At 39.9% G+C, this 27,537-nt stretch overlaps 4 protein-coding genes and 1 non-coding gene across 7 annotated transcripts; 3 read left to right on the top strand and 2 right to left on the bottom strand.

Moving 5' to 3' along the window:
• The first annotated feature begins 998 nt into the window (after positions 1-998).
• Positions 999-5,010, top strand: LOC114360469 (putative ATPase N2B). The gene is made up of 7 exons (XM_028315191.1): positions 999-1,565; positions 1,641-1,835; positions 1,923-2,164; positions 3,830-4,004; positions 4,228-4,377; positions 4,486-4,599; positions 4,695-5,010. Exons 1-7 carry the CDS (start codon positions 1,173-1,175, stop codon positions 4,818-4,820), a joined length of 1,395 nt encoding a protein of 464 aa, XP_028170992.1. The 5' UTR covers positions 999-1,172; the 3' UTR covers positions 4,821-5,010.
• Positions 5,011-5,054: 44 nt separating this feature from the next.
• On the bottom strand, positions 5,055-13,439 carry LOC114360470 (transcription factor IIEalpha). The gene is made up of 9 exons (XM_028315192.1): positions 13,281-13,439; positions 11,904-12,020; positions 11,577-11,755; positions 11,009-11,235; positions 10,455-10,539; positions 8,263-8,376; positions 6,760-6,892; positions 5,579-5,686; positions 5,055-5,437 (listed from the first exon to the last, which is right to left on the bottom strand). The coding sequence occupies exons 1-9, from the start codon at positions 13,402-13,404 to the stop codon at positions 5,262-5,264; spliced, it is 1,263 nt and encodes a 420-aa protein (XP_028170993.1). The 5' UTR covers positions 13,405-13,439; the 3' UTR covers positions 5,055-5,261.
• Positions 13,440-16,304: 2,865 nt separating this feature from the next.
• Positions 16,305-20,866, top strand: LOC114360472 (raf homolog serine/threonine-protein kinase Raf-like). Its single transcript, XM_028315193.1, has 4 exons — positions 16,305-16,405; positions 16,858-17,048; positions 18,605-18,921; positions 19,912-20,866. The coding sequence occupies exons 2-4, from the start codon at positions 16,914-16,916 to the stop codon at positions 19,940-19,942; spliced, it is 483 nt and encodes a 160-aa protein (XP_028170994.1). The 5' UTR covers positions 16,305-16,405; positions 16,858-16,913; the 3' UTR covers positions 19,943-20,866.
• Positions 20,867-21,852: 986 nt separating this feature from the next.
• Positions 21,853-21,925, top strand: TRNAV-AAC (transfer RNA valine (anticodon AAC)). The gene has a single exon. It is a non-coding gene; the product is annotated as a tRNA-Val (tRNA).
• A 960-nt stretch (positions 21,926-22,885) lies between these two features.
• LOC114360468 (uncharacterized protein DDB_G0286299) lies at positions 22,886-27,394 on the bottom strand. Of its 3 annotated transcripts, none has more exons than XM_028315189.1 (5): positions 25,967-27,394; positions 25,694-25,778; positions 24,052-24,241; positions 23,292-23,494; positions 22,886-23,165 (listed from the first exon to the last, which is right to left on the bottom strand). In XM_028315189.1, the coding sequence occupies exons 1-4, from the start codon at positions 27,259-27,261 to the stop codon at positions 23,316-23,318; spliced, it is 1,749 nt and encodes a 582-aa protein (XP_028170990.1). In that variant the 5' UTR covers positions 27,262-27,394; the 3' UTR covers positions 22,886-23,165; positions 23,292-23,315. The 3 variants fall into 3 exon arrangements, with proteins under 3 accessions (XP_028170990.1, XP_028170991.1, XP_028170989.1); XM_028315190.1 differs by having other exon boundaries at positions 22,886-23,168; positions 23,295-23,494; XM_028315188.1 differs by having other exon boundaries at positions 22,886-23,494; positions 25,967-27,393.
• Positions 27,395-27,537: the final 143 nt, after the last annotated feature.

Raw genomic sequence — 27,537 nt, 5'->3', positions numbered from 1 at the left:
TACCGATACCGAATCACGTACTCTATGTATTAATAATATTCTATTTACAAGGTGGAAACGATAAGTGATCTCACTCGATTATTTCTAAACTATACAAGATATCGAAAATCTGGTTACTTACCGGACTTTTGATCTAGGGATGTCTGGCGGAGCGGTCTTTATGTATCTAATACATGAAATAGGATTGCTTTTCTACCGAGAAAGAGTTCGGGAGTATTGATTTGATGAGCGAGCTCATTTTTACTCTTTTTGCCCTTTTGATGTAGGTATATGCATTTTTGTATTGCAAGTTAAACGCAGTCATTAATGGGTTCCGCCGCTTATGACTCCGCGCCAACAGAGCCCCGATTACGGTAATTTTTGACGACAACAAATCAGACACGCTTCTCGATTCTGCGATACGATTGGTCGTTCAACAGCGTACGTCAGCTGTTTTGACCAATCGTATCGCAGAATCAGAAACGCGTCTGGATTGTAGACGTTAAAAGTTACCGTAATCGGGGCTCTGGCCACAGACCACGGACTTTAAACACTTTTTAAGTTTCAGACTGTAGTTTAGTATAGGTAAAGCCTGGTGCGTGAGCACCATAGAGTTGTTAATAACTCTATGGTGAGCACGTAGAATTTTACCTAGTATGATTTAGAATTTAGCCTAGGCGCAGACCACCGACTTTTAGTTGGCGATAGTTGGGTCGGGCTGATAAATCAGTATGGAGATTTAGGAATGTGCATAGAAGAATGTGCGCACATCTCTGCGTCTAGGCATAAAGCAGAAAGATCAAGCTATGACAGTTACAATATTTTTCTCAAAACTAGGATTTATAAAATAGTTTCTATGCCACTACATAAAACACAGCCATAAAAAATGTTAATGTCGAAATGACAGATGACTGACATTGACTTATGAATGACGTCAGGGATTACTTTTCTCTATGCGTCAGGGTTTTGACAAAAAGTTGGGATGGGGATTTGCACCACAGATTAGAGAGTATGATTTGCACTCAGCTATTTTTTACTTTACGAAAACATAATACTAATGCAATAGTTCCGTTGTTACTGAAAAGTCATTAAAATGTGGTGAACATATCAGCTTTTCAATGTTAATTTAAATAAATTTGTAGGTTATATAATGTTAACAATTTCCTTGAAACATTCAATCAGCTGACAAGAAAATGATCGCGCCAAGGGAATGCTTTCACATTTCCTCAGTTTTGAAGTGCAATTGGAAGTATATTAATCGTCATGCAAGATTATTTTCATCACAAGCAGAGCGTCAACCGTTGGCATCTGAAGGTCCTTGGCAAATATACTCTGACAAGATCTCAAATGGCATCCTAAGCAGAGATGAGCATCAGGAAAAAGTGGTTCACCAGCTTCAACAGATTTATCAAGAAGTAGCAGCATTCGAAAGACCAGTGTTACAGAACCGGACTAGTAGTTCACTGTTTAATTTCTTCAAAAAAAGTGAACCTCAGAAAATTATTGCACCTAAAGGTCTTTATATTTATGGCAGCGTTGGTGGAGGAAAAACGATGCTGATGGATTTATTTTACGAGACAGTGCCTGTAAGTCCATAATTTCAGAGGAAATAGCAGTGGAAAAATATTTTACAAAGTTCTTTACATATTCTGTTGTTTTAGATAAAAGAAAAGTTAAGAGTACATTTTAACTCTTTTATGCTGAATATTCATGCTCGAATTCATGAGCTTAAAATCAAATCTGGTAAAGGAGCTAGCTCTTTCAGAGATGAAGGTTCCAAGCCATTTGATCCCATACCCCCCGTGGCAGCAGATATCACACAAGAATCATGGCTCATTTGTTTTGATGAGTTTCAAGTAAGTATTCAACATACTGATTTAATAATAAGTAAGTATTGCTAAGTTGTACTTATATTTATTTTGATGTCATATTTTTTCTTGCAGGTAACTGATATTGGTGATGCTATGATTTTGAAGAGATTGTTTACACAATTATTTGATAATGGTTGTGTTGTCATAGCTACCAGTAACCGCAAACCTGATGACTTGTACAAGAATGGATTACAGAGATCAAATTTTCTGCCGTTTATTCCGATCCTCAAGTCTCATTGTGATGTAATCCAGCTAGACTCTGGAATTGATTATAGATTAAGAGGAATGGGTAGCAAATATAGTAAATATTTCCTGTAAGTAGATGCAAATATTAATTTTTAAGTAGTAAATTATATAAAGTTATATACACTCAGTGGCACGGAATTTGGCCCAAGCCTAAACACCCAGATATGAGGCCAAATAGGTGTTGTATACCTAAGTTTCGTGTGACATGTTAACAGAACATTTGTTTTTGTTAATTTAAGAGGCTAGATTTATAAAAAAGATGCGTCTGTTTAGCTTTTTTGACTCTAGAAACGCATTTCGTTGTTGGAGCGTAAAGAGTACGGGTAAGTTTAAATTCGATATTAAATGTTGTAAGGGTTTAGCGTTTAATTTTTTGTTTTTAAATTAATCTTAGGTTATTCTCATTTCCATAATTTGAGAATAATGCCCACTACTCCAGCTCAAGTTGCTCAAATAGTGTTGCTTAGAAGTCAAGTGCGTATGCAGCGGGAGATGGGTGAACCTTTCAATTTATGGCGTACAAACTTAAGATACACGTTAAAAAGGCATGACCAGACCGCCTTTTACACAAGAAGACCAAGAAGTGGGGAATTAAGGTGTAAATCAGCGCGCGATGACCCGATTATAGTGCTTGCAATATCAAGAAATCGGGTTCTCACTACGTTTGAGATACGCCAGCGTTTACAAACAGCAAGCCCAGTGAATGTCAGTGAGCACACAATAAGAAGAAGGATGGAGGATTATAACCTGCATACTCGAAGACCAGCTCGAGGACCAGAACTTCTCCGATACCTTCGCGAAGTGCGACTTATGTTTTCTAGAGAACATGCAAATTGGACGTTAGACTTATGAAGCAAACTCTTTATGAAAACTGTCTGTTTGCGTAGTAACTCTTCTCCGCACCTTCTCTATAAACTTTCACGGCCGTCTGGAGCTCTTAAGGTGACTCTGCAATCATCGATCCATAGAACTTTACTCCATTAGCCTTGCGTCCAATTTGCATGTTCTCTAGAAAACGTAAGTCGCACTTCGCTAAGGTATCGGAGAAGTTCTGGTCCTCGAGCTGGTCTTCGAGTATGCAGGTTATGATCCTCCATCCTTCTTCTTATTGTGTGCTGACTGACATTCACTGGGCTTGCTGTTTGTAAACGCTGGCGTATCTCAAACGTGGTGAGAACCCGATTTCTTGATATTGCAAGCAGAATATTCTGGTCATCGCGCGCTGATTTACACCTTAATTCCCCACTTCTTGGTCTTTTTGTGTAAATGGATGTCTGGTTATGCCTTTGTTACGTGTATCTTAACTTTGTACGCCATAAATTGAAAGTTTCAGCCATCTCCCGCTGCATACGCCCTTGACTTCTAAGCGACACTATATGAGCAACTTGAGCTGGAGTAATGGGCATTATTCTCAAATTATGGAAACGAGAATAACCCTAAGATTAATTTAAAAACAAAAAACAAAACGCTAAACCCTTACAACATTTAATATCGAATTTAAACTTACCCGTACTCTTTACGCTCCAACAACGAAATGCGTTTCTAGAGTCAAAAAAGTTAAACAGACCCATTTTTTTTATAAATCTAGCCTCTTAAATTAACAAAAACAAATATTCTGTTAACATGTCACACGAAACTTAGGTATACAATACCTATTTGGCCTCATATCTGGTTGTTTAGGCTTGGGCCAAATTCCGTGCCGCTGAGTGTATTTTGTCATAATATGTTTTTAGGAACAGTGAATTGACCCCTGAAAATAATGTAGTAGACAACTTATTCAAGTTCCTGATATCAAAGGAGAATGATACTGTAAGAGTTAGAGTTATAAATATAATGGGAAGGAACGTCAAGTTTTCAAAATCTTGTGGAAGAGTTTTGGACACTACTTTTGAGGAAATATGTGATAGAGTGAGTTTAATTTTAGAAGTTACTAAAATTTATCTTTGGTCAGAATAAATAATATAAAAGCTTTGTCAGCAAATTGATATTGAACTGATATTATTATTAGTGATTACATAAGCATAATGGCACATTATCAAAAACTTTGATGTTTAACACAGAGTGGAACTCAATTTCACTGTCTTAATATTTGTCATTTGCTTCAAAATACATATTTTATTTTAACTTTCAGCCTCTTGGTGCTAGTGACTATCTTGTGATATCAAAAACTTTCCACACTGTGTTCATAAGGGAATTACCTCAGCTATTTCTGTCAAAACATAGATCACAATTGAGAAGATTTATTACTCTCATTGATACTCTGTATGACAACAGGGTGCGGGTAAGTTAAAACAATAATAATTACAATCTAATTTATTGTAAGTTGTGTCATAATTTATATTAAAGAATATGTTGTTATAAAAATAATAACATGATTATTTATTCACAGGTTGTTATAGCTGCAGATTGTGATCCAAAGGATCTATTTAAAGCAGAGGAAGTAAAAGAAGTTGGTGATGCAGACAGGGCTCTTATGGATGACTTGAAAATAACAAAAGATTCGGTAATATTTTCAAATTGAAATTAAAATATGGTTTTTTATTTATTGGATTTTGTCAAGACATTTTTAATTTCATTTGTTATTCTTTTTTTGTATAGGAGGATGCTAATGCTGCTATATTTACTGGCGAGGAGGAGTTATTTGCATGTGACAGGTGCCTTTCAAGAATAATGGAAATGCAAACAGATGAATACTGGGAGAAGTGGGGAAAACATCTCAACTAAATTCTTAACTACACTGTTTTGTTTGGACTAAAAGTAAATAGATAATGTCTGACTCTTTTCGTAATAATTGACCCAGCAATATTAGTTGTAAAAGTGCTAAAATATTAAGTCAGTATTAGCTCACATTGTCATTTAATTTGATAAGTTTGATTCCATTAATTGAATGGAAGAGATAGCAAATTAAGTAATTTATAGCTGACCAAATATTGCAAGATGTACGTACTTATTTGGATTTTAGTTGTGTGTGGCAAGGCCATTGTGTTGTACCTAAATAGTTTTAATGAGAGAACTTTTATTTTGTTAATTATTTATTATTTCAATAAAAGTGTTGAATTGTATTGTAGATATGTTTTTATTACACTAAAACAACTGTGGACGATTAATGCGTCGTTTATTAATAACGTTCTTAACATAACATTTATCCTTATCTATTGAAGTAATTTAATCGTACATATGGCTATAATATTCCTGATATACCTGTATGTAAGTTTCTTTCTCTGTGGGCGTCATCTGTGCGATGACGTCATCGTCGACGCTGGTGATAGGCACCGCCTTGCCATTTACCAGCACCGTAGGCGCGTTGTCATCGGAATCTGAGTCTTCACTTTCCATTTCAGCTGAAAAAACAACAAGATTATTATTGAATTATAGCAGTAAGACAAAACATACTAAAATGAAGTAAACAATGAGTAAGTAACTGCTGATTATGATACTTATTAAGTATCTAAAATAGCTTTCTCTTCTGAGAAGATACTTACCAACAGCAGCTAATTCGTCTTTGAGTTTGTAAGGGTCCTTAGATTCATTGTCACTAGAATCTGAACTATCTTGTTCAATGCCTTTCAACGCGTTGGCCGCTGAAGTACCTAAAACAAAGATTTATTTTTTCGTTATAAATAAGTAAGTGTTGTATAATACAGTGTGAGTCACGTTAAAGTGTACATATGAAAATAGATGAAACTAGACCTATTTTTATCGACAAAAAAGAGGTCAAAAAATTTTTGAGATTTTTTTTAAATTTTTTATCGAATTTTTTTTCTTCCTATTACTTATTGTAAAGAAAACGTAATAACTTTTAAACTAAGCGGTATATCCTGATAAAATTAAAACAGTAATAATGCTGAATAACAGGCGATACTAAAAAAATACATAAAATACACAAAAAAGGCCTACAAATAATAAAAAATGATACTTTTTGAAAAAAAAAAATGCTTTTAAATTCGTGTTTTTTTGGTTATTTGATAAATTTCTCTAAAAAATGCCCCTATAACCGGTGGTTTTTATTACTTTGTATTATTCTCTATCGTATTACCTTCGTAAAACCAAAAATCGCATGTCTCTATCCCTATCACAATGTTTGCAATGATCATTTGAACAAAGGCCTGCCACAACATTATTCTCCGCTACAGGTAGAGACAATTTTAATTTTTACTAAAAATGCTTATTTTACTTCGAAATCTTTTGTTTTTATTTGAAATCTAACTTGTCTTTATCAAAATTACAAATCTAGAGCCATTTTCAGTTTCGTTGTTAACGAAGCGTTGAATGGTGCGCCCGGAGAGGCTTAGTAGCCAAAAAAACACGAATTTAAAAGCAATTTTTTTTCAATAACTATCATTTTTTATTATTTGTAGGCCTTTTTTCTGTATTTAATGTATTTTTTTAGTATTGCCTGTTATTTAGCATTATTACTGTTTTTATTTTATCAGGATATACCGCTTAGTTTGAAAGTTATCACGTTTTCTTTACAATAAGTAATTGGAAGAAAAAAAAATCTATAAAAAATTAAAAAAAAAATCTCAAAAATTTTTTGACCTCTTTTTTGTCGATAAAAATAGGTCTAGTTTCATTTATTTTCATATGTGCACTTTAACGTGACTCACACTGTATTACGTCACGTCATTAGATTTAGGAAAAAAATAATATTTTAAATGTTTACCTGTAGTTTGTTTTTCATGTGCCAAGAGAACAGACATGATGTCGTCGTTCTTTTCTTTCCCAGCACTTTTAACGTTGCTTGCATTGCTTGCGGCCTTCTCAAGAGCGGCGTCTGTTGAATGTACGCTGTCGCCCTGTAAATAAAATTACAAATAGTTATAATAATGTCAAAGGAAATTGATCCCATTGGAGTCGAATTCGTGACCTGAGACAGGACGTTGTCTTGCAGTGGTCGGTTAGTGAGCCTACAGAGGTGGTATTTCCTAGTGTATCTATTGCCCCCACTGAGGGTCGAACCCGGATCCCTGGGTCTAGACAGACGGTATCATGCTCTGCTGCTCACCTGGTCGTTGGCTGCAATGGTGCTTTCCACCATCCAGACGCTCGCCGTCGGGATCGCGCATCGCTTTTCGCAACCGCTTACTTGATCGTTGACGATGATGGTGTCCTCCACTATTCATTTACGATGGTAGTAGCTAGTCAGGAGGACCCCATCAGGAAGCGAATCCAGGAGCCCTTGGTCTGAGATAGGAGATCTTGCCACTAGCCCACGAGACGGTATCTTGTGCTTCATTACCTGGTCGTTGGCGGCAATGGTGCTCTCCACCATCCAGACGGGTCGCTCCTTGACCCTTGCCCGACCACTGCTCGCCGCCGGGACCGCACATCGGCTGCTTCATTGTCTACAACTGCTTACCTGATCGTTGACGATGATGGTGTCCTCCACTATTCATCTACGATGGTGGTAGCTAGCCAGGCGGGCTTAGAACAAGTCCTATTATCAACGAAATCGAGCAGAAAATTTTGTTCTCACTAGGAACCGGACCCAGGATTCCTGCGTGAGGACAGGAGATCTTGCCACTTGGCAACGAAAAGGCATTTCTTAGAGGTGTATTTCTTAGTGTGTATTGCCACAGAATAATAATAAGTACTACGTACAGAAGTTTTACTTCGCGAAGGTATTTAAAAAAATGTATACTCAATGTCATTTAGAATATGGTGTAATTTAGCCTGTCTCAAGAGTCAAGCACTATTTTGTTGACAAACGTCAGTGATCGGCACTGCGCCGAAGCTATAGGGCTGACTTTGGTAAAATGATGTGACGTGAGGTGCCAAACTGCGGAAAATGGCGGAGGAAATACATGATTTATCATGAATAATATTAACTACTTATTTACCTCTCAGTGTCTTGAGGCAACTTAAAATGTACATTCTGTGTTTTTATTATTATTTAGGCAGTTAAATACTGCACAGTATTTAGTACACCATTTTCTTTATTTTCTTCCATCATACACAAGAATACGCATGCGTGACTGCATGAGTCAATGTCCGCTCGTATGTGAGGCCTTGTCGAATAGTATCCTGTAGGTGGGCCATCGTGCGTGTTTTGTTTTCGATGTAAACTCGCGGAGATGAATAGGCCTGGTATTGCTCCCACTGGCAGTCGAACCCGGATCCCTGCGCCCTGGGTCTATAAAGGCCATATTTCTAGAGCTTTGCTTGCCTGGTCGTTGGCGGCGATGGTGCTCTCCACCATCCAGACGGGCCGCTCCTTGCGCGCGGCGGCGGCGTCGGCGGCGCCGGTGTCCTCGCCGATGGTGACGTCCACGCGCGTCTCCTCTACCGCCAGTTGGTTGCACATCGCCTCGCTCGACCACAGCTCGCCGCCGGGACCCCGCATCGGCTGCTTCATTAGTCAACAACCGCTTACCTGATCGCTGACGATGATGGTGTCTTTAGTTCATCTACGGTGGTGGTAGCTAGTCAGGAGGACCCCATTGGGAAGCGAATCCAGGAGCCGTTGGTCTGTGATAGGAGACCTGGCCACTGGCCCATGAGACGGTTCACTCACCTGGTCGTTGGCGGCGATGGTGCTCTCCACCATCCAGACGGGCCGCTCCTTGCGCGCGGCGGCGGCGTCGGCGGCGCCGGTGTCCTCGCCGATGGTGACGTCCACGCGCGTCTCCTCCACCGCCAGCCCCTGGTTGCGCGTGGCCTCGCCCGACCACTGCTCGCCGCCCGGACCGCGCATCGGCTGCTTCATATTCAGACTGAAATATGGTTTTGATTAGGAGCAAATTGTGTGATACAATAATGTTTCTAAGACAAGGTATTTACAGAGTTCGAATTAACCCGACATTTTCAAACACTTTCTCTGGGTCTGGAGGAAAAACAAATCAATCAAACATTATTATCCGGAGGTTCGATTACTAATTCTTCTTGATTAAAAACCTTGTTTTGGTAGGTAGGTATTTCTCAAATCTGGCATTCTTTTCGACCCCGCCAGCCGCGAATTCGCAATGTTTCAAGTTTGTGACTCTTGCTAATATTTTATTTGTGATTCATCGCTAGCGCTACATACATAATATCCGCGCCCGTCATAGCTACATGACTAATTTTATCAAAACAAAGTGATATCAGAGGTTTTCAGAAAAGATAATAGTTTTCCTTTTATTTCAGGAAAATAATAGTTTTTCTGGTGAAATTAATANAACCGCTTACTTGATCGTTGACGATGATGGTGTCCTCCACTATTCATTTACGATGGTAGTAGCTAGTCAGGAGGACCCCATCAGGAAGCGAATCCAGGAGCCCTTGGTCTGAGATAGGAGATCTTGCCACTAGCCCACGAGACGGTATCCTGTGCTTCATTACCTGGTCGTTGGCGGCAATGGTGCTCTCCACCATCCAGACGGGTCGCTCCTTGACCCTTGCCCGACCACTGCTCGCCGCCGGGACCGCACATCGGCTGCTTCATTGTCTACAACTGCTTACCTGATCGTTGACGATGATGGTGTCCTCCACTATTCATCTACGATGGTGGTAGCTAGCCAGGCGGGCTTAGAACAAGTCCTATTATCAACGAAATCGAGCAGAAAATTTTGTTCTCACTAGGAACCGGACCCAGGATTCCTGCGTGAGGACAGGAGATCTTGCCACTTGGCAACGAAAAGGCATTTCTTAGAGGTGTATTTCTTAGTGTGTATTGCCACAGAATAATAATAAGTACTACGTACAGAAGTTTTACTTCGCGAAGGTATTTAAAAAAATGTATACTCAATGTCATTTAGAATATGGTGTAATTTAGCCTGTCTCAAGAGTCAAGCACTATTTTGTTGACAAACGTCAGTGATCGGCACTGCGCCGAAGCTATAGGGCTGACTTTGGTAAAATGATGTGACGTGAGGTGCCAAACTGCGGAAAATGGCGGAGGAAATACATGATTTATCATGAATAATATTAACTACTTATTTACCTCTCAGTGTCTTGAGGCAACTTAAAATGTACATTCTGTGTTTTTATTATTATTTAGGCAGTTAAATACTGCACAGTATTTAGTACACCATTTTCTTTATTTTCTTCCATCATACACAAGAATACGCATGCGTGACTGCATGAGTCAATGTCCGCTCGTATGTGAGGCCTTGTCGAATAGTATCCTGTAGGTGGGCCATCGTGCGTGTTTTGTTTTCGATGTAAACTCGCGGAGATGAATAGGCCTGGTATTGCTCCCACTGGCAGTCGAACCCGGATCCCTGCGCCCTGGGTCTATAAAGGCCATATTTCTAGAGCTTTGCTTGCCTGGTCGTTGGCGGCGATGGTGCTCTCCACCATCCAGACGGGCCGCTCCTTGCGCGCGGCGGCGGCGTCGGCGGCGCCGGTGTCCTCGCCGATGGTGACGTCCACGCGCGTCTCCTCCACCGCCAGCCCCTGGTTGCGCGTGGCCTCGCCCGACCACTGCTCGCCGCCCGGACCGCGCATCGGCTGCTTCATATTCAGACTGAAATATGGTTTTGATTAGGAGCAAATTGTGTGATACAATAATGTTTCTAAGACAAGGTATTTACAGAGTTCGAATTAACCCGACATTTTCAAACACTTTCTCTGGGTCTGGAGGAAAAACAAATCAATCAAACATTATTATCCGGAGGTTCGATTACTAATTCTTCTTGATTAAAAACCTTGTTTTGGTAGGTAGGTATTTCTCAAATCTGGCATTCTTTTCGACCCCGCCAGCCGCGAATTCGCAATGTTTCAAGTTTGTGACTCTTGCTAATATTTTATTTGTGATTCATCGCTAGCGCTACATACATAATATCCGCGCCCGTCATAGCTACATGACTAATTTTATCAAAACAAAGTGATATCAGAGGTTTTCAGAAAAGATAATAGTTTTCCTTTTATTTCAGGAGAAATAATAGTTTTTCTGGTGAAATTAATACAAAAACGTCTACAGAAATTCTTATTACCCTCTGATTGTGTTGATGTCTACTGGTTCTGGCTCCAATATCTCAGGCGCCAGTTTTATTCCTTCCACTTCTCGTAGCAGTATGTACAATGTTTCCAACTGTTCGTTAAATTTGGCCAACAGTAATCTGGAATCCTTTTTAGGTAGCGCCGATTGGTCCTCTTCAACAACTTGGTTACAAAATGTACATCGGAACTCTTGTGTCATCATGTCGTATAATTGATCTGCCTAAAATATTATAAAATATAAATAAAGATTTATGAATGGCACAGGAGAAAATATTAATGACTCGACATGGAGTAGAACTCGGAAGTTTGGCTTTTGTACCTAACAAACTTTTATTTGCTACATGACTTACTTTCAAGTTTCAGAGAAAAAAAGTTGTTTCTGTAAATGATAACTAAGAAGGCTTCTGTCGTAGTAGAGCGATGTGCGAGATATGGACATGGGGCGTAAGTAAGTAAAACAAGTCGGAATGCTAGAAGTAATACTTATAGTCCTCCCGCACCACTTCATTACTGCAGTAACCAACCAATTTATGGGCTACTCTCAGTTTAGCAGTTCCTTACCTCGAGGTCTGTGAACGTCTTGCCACACGCAGGGCATTTGAAGCTGGCGCGGCTGGTGGCGTCGCGCTCCTCCGTTTCCATGCGCTTGCGCATCAGGTCCAGTTTGTACTTCACCACGTTCACGAATGTTTTGTAATTGATGAAGTAGTAATTCACTTTTTGTGCTTTTCCATCAGGACCTATAATACGAAAATATAATATGATTTTGCGCGACATAACTTTTTGTTTTATGTAGACAATAACGGCATCTATAGACGTGTAGTTAATAGTTATCCACTAAAGTAGGTACCTACTTCAGTCGCTTAATAAAGCAGAGGCAAATCAAACCTGTTTCCATTTTTAATCGAACTTGAATAAATTTATCGTTCTTCAATGTAGCTATCCTGGCTCTCAACATTTTTCTTTCGAACTTGAGCAGTTCGCAGATGTCATCTTCTTTCATACCTAAAATAGAAAAATGATTAGTAATTAGGCAGTAGGTAGGTATAATTTGGGAAACTAGGTTAGGTTTGGCCTGGGAATCGAACCCGAACTCTCAAGTGTGGTAAAAAAATCATTCAGTATAAGATAGTTCTCATTGCTTTAAGGAAAATTGCGAGTGTTGTGTGATGTTTTCACATTTTCTGCTCTCTCCGTCGCTGCCACTCATGCTTGTATGTTGTCTTGAATAAGAGGAATGGACACAGATCTGGCGTTTATTTTGACGAAAAACTATCTTTTCGACCACACTATGAGCACATAACATCAAAAGCCAATCAACTCCTTGGTTTCGTCTTCAGATCCACTAAAGGTTTTAAAAAACCCCGGTCCTTGCTTTATTTATTCTCCGCTATCGTCAGGAGTATCTTGGAGTACGGCAGCCCCGTTTGGTCTCCTCACTACAGGGTACATATTGACGAAATTGAGCGGGTACAGCGGAAATGTTTACGAATGCTTAACTATCGCCTGCGTCTGGGTCGTCCAGGTTTCGATTATGAAGCAAGTCTTCAAAAATTTGGCATTCAAAAACTTGAATTGCGTCGAAAATAAGCTTATTTTGACTTTGTCTATCTTTACAAAATAATTAATTCGGTTATAGACACCCCTTACTTACTTTCTCAAATAACATTTAACATCAAACATAGATAGTGCTCGAAGATCCAACAAAACTAACCTTTTTGCATTACAGATTTTTAAAAACAATACCTCCTTTTACAGTCCCTTAGTTAGAATGGCTCGTCAGTACCTATAATGAATTGGCAAAGCATAACCCGGAGATCGATATTTTTGCTTCCAGACTCACACATTATATCAAATCACTGCAGGATGTCCTCTACGCCGCGCCTGACTGGCTCGGTGATGACTTTGAGTCGGCTCGACGTCGTCGCTGAGTCTCGCCTGATTAACCTACCTACTTATTTGTTTGCTTGCGTCCGTACGTTACGTGCATGACTGCGGTGACGTTTGAACTGTACTGACCTACCCACCTTGCTTTTCTAATAACACATACTTCTGAATTACAATCTAGATCTAAGCAAAACAATTTTGTTAAAATATTTTTTTGAAAATTGTAATTTGTCATGTGTTTTATAAAATAAAATAAAATAAATAAGATCTGAAAGCGACTTAGAATAACTTTCGCTGTCATACGATATGCAAGTAGTGCAGCGGCTAACGGTTTCTGCTGATGATTTTAATACTGTAGAATAAACTTATAATACTTACAAGGATTTCTTACGAGCATGTCCACTATTAGAGCATCTTCGATTGTGTAAAACCCACGAACAACAAGACGAGCAAGCTGTTTCAAACTACTGGGTACTTCCGTTACAAGACGTTCTTCAGTCATATTTGCGGGATAGCTTCTGTAATAATTTATTTACTGTTAATAACTTAATCATTCCGCTATGTAGGTACTAATTGTTTTAGTAATTATAAACTATTTTTGGAATCAATAAAACAAGTTCAGTTTTATTAATTGCTTTATTCCTTAATTAACGACAAAAATTAAAAACATTCAAATAATTTAAAATCATAAGTACTCAAAATATACTACTAATGTACGAATTCTATACCATACACATTTTAAATAGAAAAACCAGTAAAGCTATGTTTAATTTGCATTACAAAAAATATATATTTGTTACAATACAAATAGATTTTTTTCTTTTGGCAGTGTGATTCGATAATATTTTGGGCAGCTTTATCATACAATTTTTTTCAACAAATTAACGCATCTACAAATCCCTTTTAACTTTAGAACTTGTTCACATCTGAAGGTTTTTTGTTTGAGCTATTATTTATTTATCTTATTAAAGGAATGTAATAGTTATGTTACTAAAAGTGATTTTACTAGCCGCGTACATGCTATGAGACATAAGGGTACAAATTCAAACAAAGGGCAAATAATTTAATCACACAACTACATGTGACAAACATTACATTATTATTGGGAGTGTACATTAGTAATAGTATGATTTTGTGAAAATGAATGATGTGAAACTAAAACTACTAATACAATTTAAAAAACATTTCTAAAATCAGTCTTTACAAAAGGAATTGAAGTTGGAGTCAGAAGGGTCTCAAAAGATATGTGAATTATAATTTAGGCCTTATGAGCTTTCAAAAAGTATTTAACCCTTCATTTGATTTTGTTCACTGGGATGAACATTAAATTGAAAAAAATAATATGCCGAGTGCATACGTCTTAATTACTGGTAAGTTTTTTTTTTTCACTAGAAAATATACTTAAATTTTGGTAGAAAAATATTTTTATGTGCTAGCAACAGTCTGAAAGCGTTAATTTTAGCCAAAATGCCGACATAGCGAAGACCAGGCTTTAGTGTCAANAAAGGCACTCACGACCGGGTACCCGGCGCCGGATAGCCGGCAACCGGAACGTGTGAAAAGGCACTACGTCCGTCCGATGCCCGGCGGCATCGGTTAGCCGGCGGCCGAACTGACAGTGGTGTATGGAACACGCAACTAGCTTTCACACGCGCCGGCCGGTCAGTCGTCCAGGTACAGTCTGCGAGAGTTGGTGCCTTTTCACACGTTCCGGTTGCCGGCTATCCGGCGCCGGCTACCCGGCGTCAAATGAGCTTTCACACGCCCCGGTTGATGACGGCAGCATCGACTAGAGAGCCGGCAAGAGTACAGTCTCGTTCATTTCATACTTTCAAAGATGGACCGTGAACAAATAATTGCAATGTGGCTTTTATATCCTAGACTGCATCCCACTTAACATCAGGTGCGATTGTGATCAAATACCTGCCTTGTTACTTATGCATAAAAAAAAATCGAAGACGAAAATATCTGCGCCGGAAAGAAATATCAAGAAATTATTAATATGAAAAGAGAAGCATTAGATGCATTCTATACATTATTCCCAGATTTACGAGCACATGAAGACAGGTTTTCCAAGTACAACTACTTTTGACGAATTACATAACCGTTTGAAGAACTCTTTGCAACGTCAGGATACAAAAATGAGAAACTGCAACTCTCGCAGACTGTACCTGGACGACTGACCGGCCGGCGCGTGTGAAAGCTAGTTGCGTGTTCCATACACCACTGTCAGTTCGGCCGCCGGCTAACCGGTGCCCGGCGACCGGACGTACAGTGGTGGATCCGGCGCGCACCCGGCGACCGCCTGCCGGATTAATTTACGCCGGAACATGTGAAAGCTCCGTACCATGCCCATACACTTCACCACCGGGTACCCGGCGCCGGATAGCCAGCAACCGGAACGTGTGAAAAGGCACTCAAAATGCGCATCTTAGTTCGAGCCCTCACTGGACACTGCAGCTTAAACAAGCACTTGTCCACTATGGGACTGTCCGAAACAAGAACGTGCAGGATGTGCCAAGAGGCAGATGAAACGCCACTACACATGCTCACGGACTGCGGACCTCTGATGCGCAAGCGGAGCTTACACCTGGGCAAACACATCCTAAGCCCACAAGATGTAAAACATATCGCCCCCCAAAACATACTGCAATTCCTAATGGATGCAGGACTCGGAGGCGAACTGTAAGGAAAACCGATCACAATAGATCGGTACCGGTCGCAGTGATACTAGGACTTTATTGAACTAGAATAGCCGCTCAACTCAATAAAAAAATAGTTCTTCTGCGTTCGAAACACAAATTAGTACAGTATAGAAGAGGAATAAATTGCAAATAGTTGGTACAGTATCAGTATCGGCGCGCCGACAGCTGGTCGTCGGCGGCGGCGGCGTGAAAAAATTCGCGGCGGCGGCGGCGCGCCGGCGTGGCGCCCACCTCTAGATGGTATAACGTTAGTAGAATTACAGTCTGTTGAATATACAGAAAAAGCCACCGTAAAAGTTAGACTTACGTTATACTATAAAATCTGATTTTTATGTATAATATTGGGGCAATAATTAGAAGTATTTTCCCCAACAGCCAGACAGTTTTGACAGTTCCAACTCTTTGCCAGACAGTTTTTTTAGGGTAGCTCCCAAAGCCACCACGACCCAAACTTCATAATTCACCAACATTATATCCTATATTGGGAGCATACGCTGACAAACTTTCAGCTTTTATAAAATGACGTAGGTCTGGCGTTCACTAGCTCTTAGTCTATAATTAAAACTCTTGCTTTTTGACCCAGGCAACATCCCCATTGTCAAGCTTGAGTATAGTTCGTAGAACTTATGGCTGTTGGAGCAGAAAAGTTCTCGAATGGTGACCACATTTTCAACAAATAAATAATAATGTTATTTTTTTCTTGCAGAGACTTGAAATCAAACAATATTTTCCTGAGAGACGACTGGTCTGTGAAGATTGGCGATTTCGGTCTGGCGACCGCCAAAGTACGGTGGTCAGGTAAGTTACTTTCAACCCTCATAATTCGGACGTATTTTTCTATTTTTCGCTTTATCAAATCAATGAAATTTGTCAGAGATAAAGCGCGCCAAAACTCTAAAGAGGAGATCCGTGACGTCACTGCTTGGTGAAAAGTGTAGCACGGCGTGACATCACGCCTATCTTCAACGCAAAATATTTTTTTAGGAAACTAGCCCAATACGGCAGACTCGGTACTAAAGTCCGGTCGCCGAGTAGATAAAATTTCGTCCAATGACCCCAAGCTACCCATCCTTATCATTCGCACGTAACTATACTGCTCTCGTGATGGTGCGACGGGCGGCCGCAGTGAGTGTGCGAGCGCAACAGCAATATACACGTGAGTGATAAGGAGCTTGGGGTCATGGGACGAAATTCTATCTGCTCGGCGACCGGACTTTAGAGCAACTTTTCATGAATTATAATTTTCACAGACACATCAAGCGCGGGCGGCGTGCTGTGGCAGCAGCCGACGGGCTCGATCCTGTGGATGGCGCCCGAGGTCATCCGCCAGGAGGAGCCCGCGCCCTACACCTTCCGCTCCGACGTCTACGCATACGGCATCGTGCTCTACGAGCTCATGGCCGGAGAGCTGCCCTATGCGCACCTCAACAACAAGGACCAGGCGAGTGTCGCCGCTGCACGATACAGGGCCGCTCCCACGTGACGCCTGCGGCATCGTGCTCTAGAGCTCATGGCCGGCGAGCTGCCCTAGCGCACCTCAACAACAAGGACCAGGCGAGTGTCGCTCTGCTCCCGCGAGCCGGCACGATACAGTGCCGCTCCCACGTGACGCCTGCGGCATCGTGCTCTAGAGCTCATGGCCGGCGAGCTGCCCTAGCGCACCTCGACAACAAGGACCAGGCGAGTGTCGTCGCGGCTCCCGCGAGCCGGCACGATACAGGGCCGCTCCCACGTGACGCCTACGGCATCGTGCTCTAGAGCTAGGGTTTCTGATTTCTCGACCTATTTTTTTTCTCGAGTTTCGGGAATTCTCGAGGCCAAAGTTTTCTCGGGTCTCGAGTCTTTTAATTAAAACTGTTGAAATCGGTTGAAATTTAATAAAAACACAGGTTTTTTAATCTAATACACCTACTTGAATGCACAACAATCAATATTAGAATTTAGTAACACTTAGTAAGGAAACAAACAAAAAATTAAATCTTTCATAATTAATATTAACTAATAATCTTATCTTATAGTCTTTTTCACGTAAGATGATTCGTATGACGTTTCGAGTTTGAAAGTTATAGAGATGTCACATAACTAAACCATAGCGATTTATCTATCGATTTTTTTCTAAGAGTTAGTAAAACCTACTTTTAGAGAAATATTTTGTATAGGTGTTATTTAACAAAAAACATATTTTTTTTAATTACAAATATTATTGTAACATTTTTTTATTGATAATATTCAAATTCCATGGACTTCATGATCAAAAAAACGATTCCTAAAAAGTACTGGTTCTATTTCTTTAAATTAAAAACTTTAATTTATTTTCAATGCGTTTATTAAAGTCAACAATCGAAAAATATAGTTGATTTTTGTGATGTTTTTAATAACTAAGTATTCACTGCAATCGATTAATGAACCATGGAAATAATCGATTTTGTTATTCAACAAATACCCCAGCACTAAATCTATTCCGTTTCACACATTGCGTACATTAAATAAAAAATATTTTTACATCGTATTTAATTAAAATATAAACAATAGACTCAGTGTTAGCTATACTAAATTTTNGAAACCCTATCTAGAGCTCATGGCCGGCGAGCTGCCCTAGCGCACCTCGACAACAAGGACCAGGCGAGTGTCGTCGCGGCTCCCGCGAGCCGGCACGATACAGGGCCGCTCCCACGTGACGCCTACGGCATCGTGCTCTAGAGCTCATGGCCGGCGAGCTGCCCTAGCGCACCTCGACAACAGGACCAGGCGAGTGTCGCCGCTGCACGATACAGGGCCGCTCCCACGTGACGCCTGCGGCATCGTGCTGTTCGTGCAATGTATTGGTCCTTCGAGCCGGATATGAAACAGATTCTTAGATCTTATATGCCACATCCCAAATAGGGTGATCATTTTGATAGATCACGCTCATGAAGTTTCACACATTTTCCGACAACATTTTCTACTGTTAATGTTATACTTTACACAATGTATAATTTATAATCCTTTTCCCTTCAGATCCTATGGATGGTAGGGCGCGGCCTGCTGCGACCAGATGCGAGACGCTTACGCCAAGACGCGCCGCAAGCGCTCAAGCGTCTCTTCGACGACTGCATCAAGTTTGATCGCGAGCAGCGCCCGCTCTTCCGGCAGATCCTGGCTTCCCTGGAGTCCATGCTACGGGCCATGCCCAAGATCACCAGGAGCGCATCTGAGCCGAACGTGAACAGGCAACTGCACGCGTCCGACGATTACTTGAGCTACAGTTGCGCCTCCCCGAAAACTCCCGTCAATTTCCAGTTCAATCCGGACACTAGCTTCCCTGCGTTTTACGGGTAAGTCAGTGACAGTTTGAAATTTAACACGCCCTTGAATGAGGGCTATCGTTTTAGCGCTCACCAGTTAGCGCCACTGTAGAGTAAGGTCCTGTCACTTGCTAGTAGCGAAGACAGTGGCACCAACTGGTGAGCGCGAAAGTGGTAGGAAGACTATCGTATTTGCACTCATCAAGATGGCGCCACTGTAGAGTAAGGTCCTGTCAATCGCCAGGGGTGCCAACTGTTAAGTATAAAAACGATAGCCCTCATTGGAAAGCCTGAATACCCCGTTTTTAGAATGCAAAAGATTCTTTGCCACGAAAAGGAAAGTCATAATTTTATTCTCGGCTCACTGAAATGCTTATACTTTACACGAGATCCATTGTAAATTCATGACAATTATAATAAACTAGTTTTCCGCCCGCGGATTCGCCCGCGTGGAATTTTGTCTTTCACAGAAAAACTTTATCGCGCGCGTCCCTGTTTCAAAAATCGGGATAAAAACTATCCTATGTCCTTTCCCGGGACTCAAACTATCTATATGCCAAATTTCATCAAAATCGGTTCATTAGTTTAGGCGTGAAAGCAAGACAGACAGACAGACAAGAGTTACTTTCGCATTTATAATATTAGTATAGAAGTATAGATAAACTGTCATATAAATTCGCCATACAGCAAATTTGTCTATTGCTATGTGCTTATATGTATCCTCGTTTCAGCCAAATGACGTCCACTGCTGGACAAAGGCCTCCCCCAAGGTTTTCCACAATGAACGTATAAATCTATATATATAAAAGAAAGTCGTGTTAGTTACACCACTTATAACTCAAGAACGGCTGAACCGATTTAGCTGAAAATTGTCAGAGAGGTAGTTTAGAGCCAGGAGAAGGACATAGGATACTTTTTAACCCGTTTGAAATAAAAAAAAAGTCTGTATTATTTATTGCCATTAAGGCGGAACAAAGTTCGCCGGGTCAGCTAGTGTATAAATATAAATATTTGTTGCAGAATCCCCGTGCCGAACCAGCGGCATCCCTAGGGTTTGCTTCAGGGCTACGAATAGCCCGCCCCCGCCGGCGGCGTGCCGCTCGCATCGCCTCCGCTCGGCGCACGCGCATTCGCATCGTGTTCGCGCTCGCGCTCGCGTGGTGCATAGAGGAGACCGCGTTGACCGTACCACGGCTCGGAAACCAGTTTATTGGCCGCACCCGAAATATTGGCACTTGAAAACGACGAAAATAAATACGGGATGATTTCGAACAATGTAATTGTAAAATGTATCGGGCCTGATTTTCTTGCACGCTTGAGAAATTGGAGTTTCCTCTAGAAGGAAGAAAAATTGACTAAAAATTGCGGAGCGACGAAAAGAAGCTGTTTGTGATTTCTGATTTAAATGGGCTCCAATGAGAAGTCATGAAACGGCATCATGAGCCGCCAACAAATGGTTCTGATCCTTGGGACGTATATCAGCTATAGACTGCAGAGTGGAATCGGTTTGATCTGCTACACTATCCAGACTAATGAATAGTAATGAACAGAGTAATCGTTTTGTAAGTAAAATTATGTGATCTGTGAATTTATTTCAAATGTTTAGGCAAACAATTTGTTTATGTGCAATATGTGACAGCGTGTGCTAAAGCATGACGCTACGCGCTATACTGACGATAGACTGATGTTGAGCGACACTTGTGATATCCTCGCGTTTGTTTCTCATCACTTTCTTAATTTCTTTTTCGATAGATTACATTGCAAAGCGTAAAATAACTTGTAGAAAGCCAGGACATGTTTCATAAATCACCATATTTTGCGCTTGATTGCACTAAAAAAAGTTTCTCTGGACGAAATTAAATGAGTTTACTTTGTGAAATGGCCCTGAGCTCAACTCTGGTCGATGCGACATTTATTTATTAATAATACGTTAATAAACGACTGACCTGGACGAAATTGACGTTCTAATATTATATCGAAATAGTATTGAAATAAGACTTCATTGCTGTATTTTATTTATTGTTTTTTTTTATCTCCGCACAACGTATTCTATTTTGATGATTTTCGTACCAACAGAGCACGATGCCATCGTGTAGTGCGGTCACGATACTTAAAGATTTGATTTTGATTTATCCACCTTGAATTTTAAATTTACAACCGCAATAACGACGTACTGGCGCGAGCCAATTCATAAAAGTAAACTTAACTCTAAACAAAATAAAAATATAAACTTATTTTACTCAAAAATAAAAGTGTGTCCGTGAGGCAAAGAGGCGAGAATGCTGGCTGCATTTCCTCGCTGAATGGCAAATAATTTCATGAACAACATTGCCTTGTTACAGTAGTTTTATTATTATTTATCGAATTAATTAAGAAATTATTGAAGAGACTCGATTGGATTTGTAAGTTTGAAATCGGAATAGAATAAAGAGTGTTTATAATAAATCGACGATATAAATATGTAATATTTTAAATATATAAATTGCAATTTATATGTATTATTTATGTTATTATGTTATATTAAGTATTATTTATGTTGGTAGTTAAGGTACATCCGTGTCACGGAGCGTATTCATAATAATAACTATTGTAAATAATTAATTGTAATTAAGTACCGTAGTGTACGTCGGTAAGGATCTTGTGTATACAGTATAATTAATTTTAACGCATAACTGTTGACTTTAAGGAACACAATAAATTATTGTTTCAATTTACATGCGTTTTGTTATTTTAGTAAGATTTCTTTGATCAGTACAAAGTTGTTTGACAAGACTACATGACTAGGCATGTATATAGCAAAATAGCTTCTATCACAACCACATTAGATGCCACAGTTACATTGGACACGTTGGTTGTCGTATGCTTTTATTAGATTTATTTTAAAACTTCCTTTCACTTTTTATATCGCATATTTTTTTGCTTGGATTGGACCGGATCCAAGTTTTCGCCCTCTGATTTCAAGTTTCCGTGGTGTAGCGGTTATCACATCTGCCTAACACGCAGAAGGCCCCCGGTTCGATCCCGGGCGGAAACATAGTTTTGCAGTTTTTTTTCATGTTATTTATTTAGGTATACCAACAACATTACATACAAAATAATTACATGAGCAGCTTGTTGTTAATTTTTTGGTTTTATTTTATTTTTGTAAGGTGATGATAGAGGTGTGGTGACTGTTCCTAGTTTGGTGTAAAGTAAAAAAAAGCCACAAATACAACGAGAAAGTTTATTCAATAATGTCTTATTCACAGTCAAATAGAACAATAACTTGCAACAAAAATACATACATCACCCACTTAAAAACAATATTGTGTTTTAAAACCACTTAATTAGCTTGCTTTAGTGGTAATCTAGGGTTACTGGGCGACTTGCGCTTCAAGCGAAGGGCCCACCGACCTAGAATAATCAAGAAATATTTGTAATAAAAGCATAATCTTATGACCTACAACTTAAACTGTCTGGATCTATTGATGTATCTATAAAAAAACGTGAAATTTCGTACACTACGTCACGGTAATAATACTAATTACCGTGACTACGTTTCACCATAATTAATTATCTTTAAATAGTAGCAAATCTACTTGATACTTTCTGAGGGATGAATTTGGCACGATGAAATGGTAATACTACATTTGGGTAAAAATGTACGAAAAAACTACATTACACTAATTGTACATTGATATTTAAAATCTATACATAATGTAGTTCTTAAAATATGATTCGACACATATAAAATATTTTAATTATATTCTTGCAATAAATCGTAAAAATGTTTACGTCGAAAAGTTGTAGAAACATGTTCATCAGACCTATACAAAATTCTAAAAAAATTGATTATTTCAAACTCTAACATAGTGAAACTTCTACAAATTAAAATAATAAAACAATTTAAGCACGTAAAACGATGACTACGCTCTATTTGTACGAGTGGGAATTATACTTTTACAATAAAATGCAAAATTATGAATTGAAATCTGAATTGATTTGTCGACGAATATTATTAAATGACACGATGAAAAGACATAACACAAGTTAAATTGACGTAGGTATTTGAATAAAACAAATCCCAGAAGTAAGTTTAAAACATAGTACTAGGGTGTGCATTATGATCTGCATTTACACTGCGTTGCAGTCGCGGGCGTATGGCACGCGCAATGTAAATTATTAGTTTGTTTCTACTTCAAGGAAATTAAAAAAAATTCATCGTGTCATTTCCATCTTGATTCTAATAAGTGCTACTTTGCCTTGACTATCAGGCCTTCACTACTGACATACTCTTATGGTGCGTCCACATAGGGCGCACGGGATCGCGCAGCACGCTGGTCATCCTGCTCACCTTGCTTTTGAGTGAGCAAGATGTCGAATTTGCCGCGCGAGCCCGTTCGCCCAGTGTGGACGCACCATTACAATCTCGTCTAGCTAAAACATTAGTCAGAGTCCTCACTGTCGGGCTCCTTGGCCTCTACAGGGGCCTTGGCCGGCTTGGGTTTCTTCCTGAGCTCAAACCTTGACACGTGTATTTTCTTTCCCTCGATCCGCACGTTCTCGGCCAGCTTTAAGGCGTTTTGCAACGCGTCGGGACCGTCGAATTCGACGAAAGCTGCAGCTGTGAATAATTTTTTTTCCATGAGAGTAGAATAAGTTAGGTAGACCAAATTTAAAAGTACTGTAATATCTGCAGTTCGTAAGCTTTTACATTGTTCAAATGCTAATTTGTTATTCAAAAGAAATATTTATCACAATGGGACATCTGAGATGGTGGTAAGAAGAATTCACCATAATTACAAACCGTAATTAATGTGTGATCAAAGGACACGAGTCATTAGCATGTCTTTAGAGCTGTTGCTGTTAATGCATTTTTTAATATCTGAAGTTCTTCGTAGTTAATATGCAGTAGACCATAGAGTGGCGCCAAGCTAAGTTTTATGGCTCTGGTTTGAAACCACCAAGCTGTGTGTCGACATAAAGCAGGGGTCTCCAAACTACGGCCCGCGGGCCATATCCGGCCCGCGACAGCTTAAGACTAAGCCTATGTTTGCATAGGTGGGCAGAAAAAAATAAATTGTTATGGCGCTTGCAACATACCGAAAAAAATATTATGGCCCCAGGGCTTCAAAGTTTGGAGCCCCTGACATAGAGCTTATATCACTGACTTTTACATACCAATAGACTTTTTTCCTTTGACGAGGTGTCGTATGCTGCGCACCCGGCCGGCGGCCGCGAAGGCGCTGGACACGCTCTGGTCGCTGAGCGGCCCGTACGAGCGCACCACCAACGTCGTCTCCGTGGCCGGCCGCGCCAGGCGCACGCGCACGCGACCGCCGCACACCACGCCGTTGTCTTCCTTCAGCGCCTGGGAATACAGGGCATAATGGCGTGAAGGTAGTTTGGAAACAATAGACGGTAGCCAAACTAGTTAAAGATGCCACAGACTTTAAGTTGTCTTTCTTCAGCGCCTGGAGATACAGATAGACGGTAGCTAGACCAAGTTTGGAAACAATAGACGGTAGCCAAATTAGTTAAAGCGCCCGCCGCAGACTTTACTGTTGTCTTTCTTCAGCGCCTGGGAATACAGGGCATAATGGCGTGAAGGGAGATGAAACAATAGACGGTAGCCAAACTAAGTTTGGAAACAATAGACGGTAGCCAAACTAGTTAAAGCGACCGCCTCACACCAGGCCGTTGTCTTCCTTCAGCGCCTGGGAATACAGGTGGTAATGGCGTGAAGGGAGATGAAACAATAGACGGTAGCCAAACTAAAGCTCGGTCTGTGAGCACGTAGAATTTTGTCCAATGACCCCTAGCTACCCATCCTTATCGCTCGCGCGTAATTATATTGCTGTCGCGACTGTGCGACTGGCACCCGCAGTGAGTGTGCGAGCGCGATAGCAACATAATTACGCGCGAGCGATAAGGATTAAGGATGGGTAGCTTGGGGTCATTGGACAAAATTCTACGTGCTCACAGACCAGACTATAGTTAAAGCGCCCGCCGCACACCAAGCCGTTGTCTTCCTTCAGCGCCTGGGAATACGGGGCATAATGGCGTGAAGGTAGTTTGGAAACAATAGACGGTAGCTAAAGTCCGGTCGCTGAGCAGATAGAATTTCGTCCAATGATCCCAAGCTACCCATCCTTATCGCTCGCGTGTAATTATTATAACGCTCTCGCGCGCGACTGTGCGACAAGCGGCCGCAGGGAGTGTGCAGAAATATAATTACACGTGAGCGACAAGGATGGGTAGCTTGGGATCATTGGACGAAAATCTGCTCGGCGACCGGACTTTAGACAAGTGGAATGCAGGCACTAAAAAGAATGAGGAATGAAAAAAAGAAAGGAAATATCGCCATAGACGAACAAAGTATTCGGTGTGATTTTGCAACAAAAAACATATGGGGTGTCATTTTAGGATAAAATTACTTTGACTTGCTTATTAAAGAAATTACTAAGGGGACAGAATAATAATATCACAAATTCATGATAATTTCTTTAGAAATTCATGCAATTAAATATACTTTTCAATTACACATCTAGACATTTAAAGCATAATGAAATAAAAGATTTAAGTTAGAAATAGGAGAAAATTACAAAATTTGTCAAAATAGTAATAAAACTCCTCACCATTAATCCGTTTCTATTAAGTTAGCAAGATTTAGAAAAAATAATACTTTGAATGTTATTTTGACAATAAAATACATATAATAATGACTGGATGAGTCTAAAATCTCTGGTTAATAGCTTTAGAGATGTGAATGAGCCTCAGAATGAATTATTACGATTTGTACGATTGATAAAGTAGTTAATACCTCAACAGCTGCTGCTTCATCACAGAATTGTATAGAGGTTGTGAACACTGGCTTGGAGTCTTCTGCTGGGTACACTTCAGCCACTCTGCAAAAGTTATTTAATAATTTAGATATTGAGTTTGAGAGAACTGGAATCAACTTTATTCATAAAACTCACACTATGAAAAAATTTAAAAAAGTTAACAAACTCAAAGAGAGACCTCAATGCAAGTGTGGTTCAATTTTTTGCCTATTTTCAGTTTAAAACTCATGAAAATTACACAAAATACTAACCCAATCCCCTTTATTTCTCCATGCTTCTTGAAATGATCAGCCAACTGTTTCTTGTAATCACACACAATGGACAGAGGCAAGTTGTCTACAATGATACTAGACTTGCTGTCTACTTCAGCAACACCTTTTTTGTCCTTGTTCCACTTCCTCTTCTGCCATTTTACCTTCTCTTTCCCTTCTTCTATGTTTTCCAACTCTGTGGATGCTTTCTCACTGCTGGAAGAGCTTGGTGATGGCTTCTTAGCCTTTTTAAGTTTATTTTTATGTTTCTTTCTCTTATCTTTTTCAGCCACAGTCATTTCATCCAGCAAGTTTGTGAGTGTATGCGCATTATCCCCAATGCTGAGGCTTTCCAGGTCATCAACGATGGCCTCAGGTTTAATTTCCTTTTTCTGGGATTTTGCTGCTGGTTCCCCATCTGTGTCAGCAGTTTGTTTAGGGGAATGTTTCTTTTTCTTTGCTCGACGGTTTTTGTTCTCAGTTTGGTCTTCATTATTGTTGCTCTCTCCCACAACAGCATCCTCCTCCATTTTCTCTTCTGAATTTTGCTTTTTAACTTTTTTGAATTTATCTTTTTTTTGTTCTTTTTTTTCCTTAGCTCCTTCAAGTTTTGAAGTATTGTTTACTATCTTATTTTTGTCTTCTTTTGCCTTTTTAACTTTCTCCATAACATCAGAGTCTGATTTTACATTGTCAATTATTTTATTTTCTTTCCCCTTTACATCTCTCTTGTTACCTTTAAGTTTTTTTTGTTTATTCAAGTCTTTGGGAGTTTCCTGTTTTTTGGGGGTATCTTGTTTTCTGTCCAAGGATTCACTTGACTTCGTTTTCTTAACCACTACTTCCTCCGTATCATCAAGCATGAAACTCACAGACTTATTCCTCTTTTTCGGTTTTTTCTGACTGTATTGGGAGGTGTCTAGTTGTTCCTCGCTGTTTGTTGACGACTTGTTTTTCATGATCGACTTCGGCGTATTATCCTTTGCTGAAGACCGAGGTGTGGATGTCAGTTTCGATTCATTGAGAGAAGTATTCTTAGCAGTAGCGATCAAACTGGGACCCTCAATGTCAATGTGTGATATGTCCAATGGTTCAAGCTTGTTTTTCTTCCTCTTAGGAGAGTTTTTGAATGGAAGTCCAGACTTTTTGTTATCTTTGATGAAATTTTGTGGTTGTAAACCATGTTCTTCCAGCCTTGTTTTGGTTTCGGCGACGGAAGTGTAATAATGTGTAAATTCAAATGATCGTTTCTTCTCCGGGGAAGTTGGTTTTTCACCAAATGTCTTTGTCTTCATTTTGATAAAACAATAAGGGAGAACTATAGTAATAGATTAACACATGATAAACAGAGCGAAAATCTTTCTTTCTGTTTGTGGTTTCTGCGTGCTGCTTTTTTAGGTTATGTTTTGAGTGACATCTCTCTCACGTCAGTTAGGTAATGTCAAAATATCAACGCGACGACTATAAAGGTATTCGCACACTTATTAATCTAAAATGTGAAGTACAATTTTATGGGCATATGGCTGGCATACTGTGTCGCATACGAATTTTCTCAATTTCCCAGTGCTCAT

Source organism: Ostrinia furnacalis, unplaced genomic scaffold (genome assembly GCF_004193835.3).
Source record: "Ostrinia furnacalis isolate ACB-3 unplaced genomic scaffold, ASM419383v2 OfSCF5051, whole genome shotgun sequence".
NCBI lineage: Eukaryota > Metazoa > Arthropoda > Insecta > Lepidoptera > Crambidae > Ostrinia > Ostrinia furnacalis.
The sequence above is the reverse complement of the archived record's forward strand: the minus strand, read 5'-3'. Positions and strand labels throughout refer to the sequence as shown.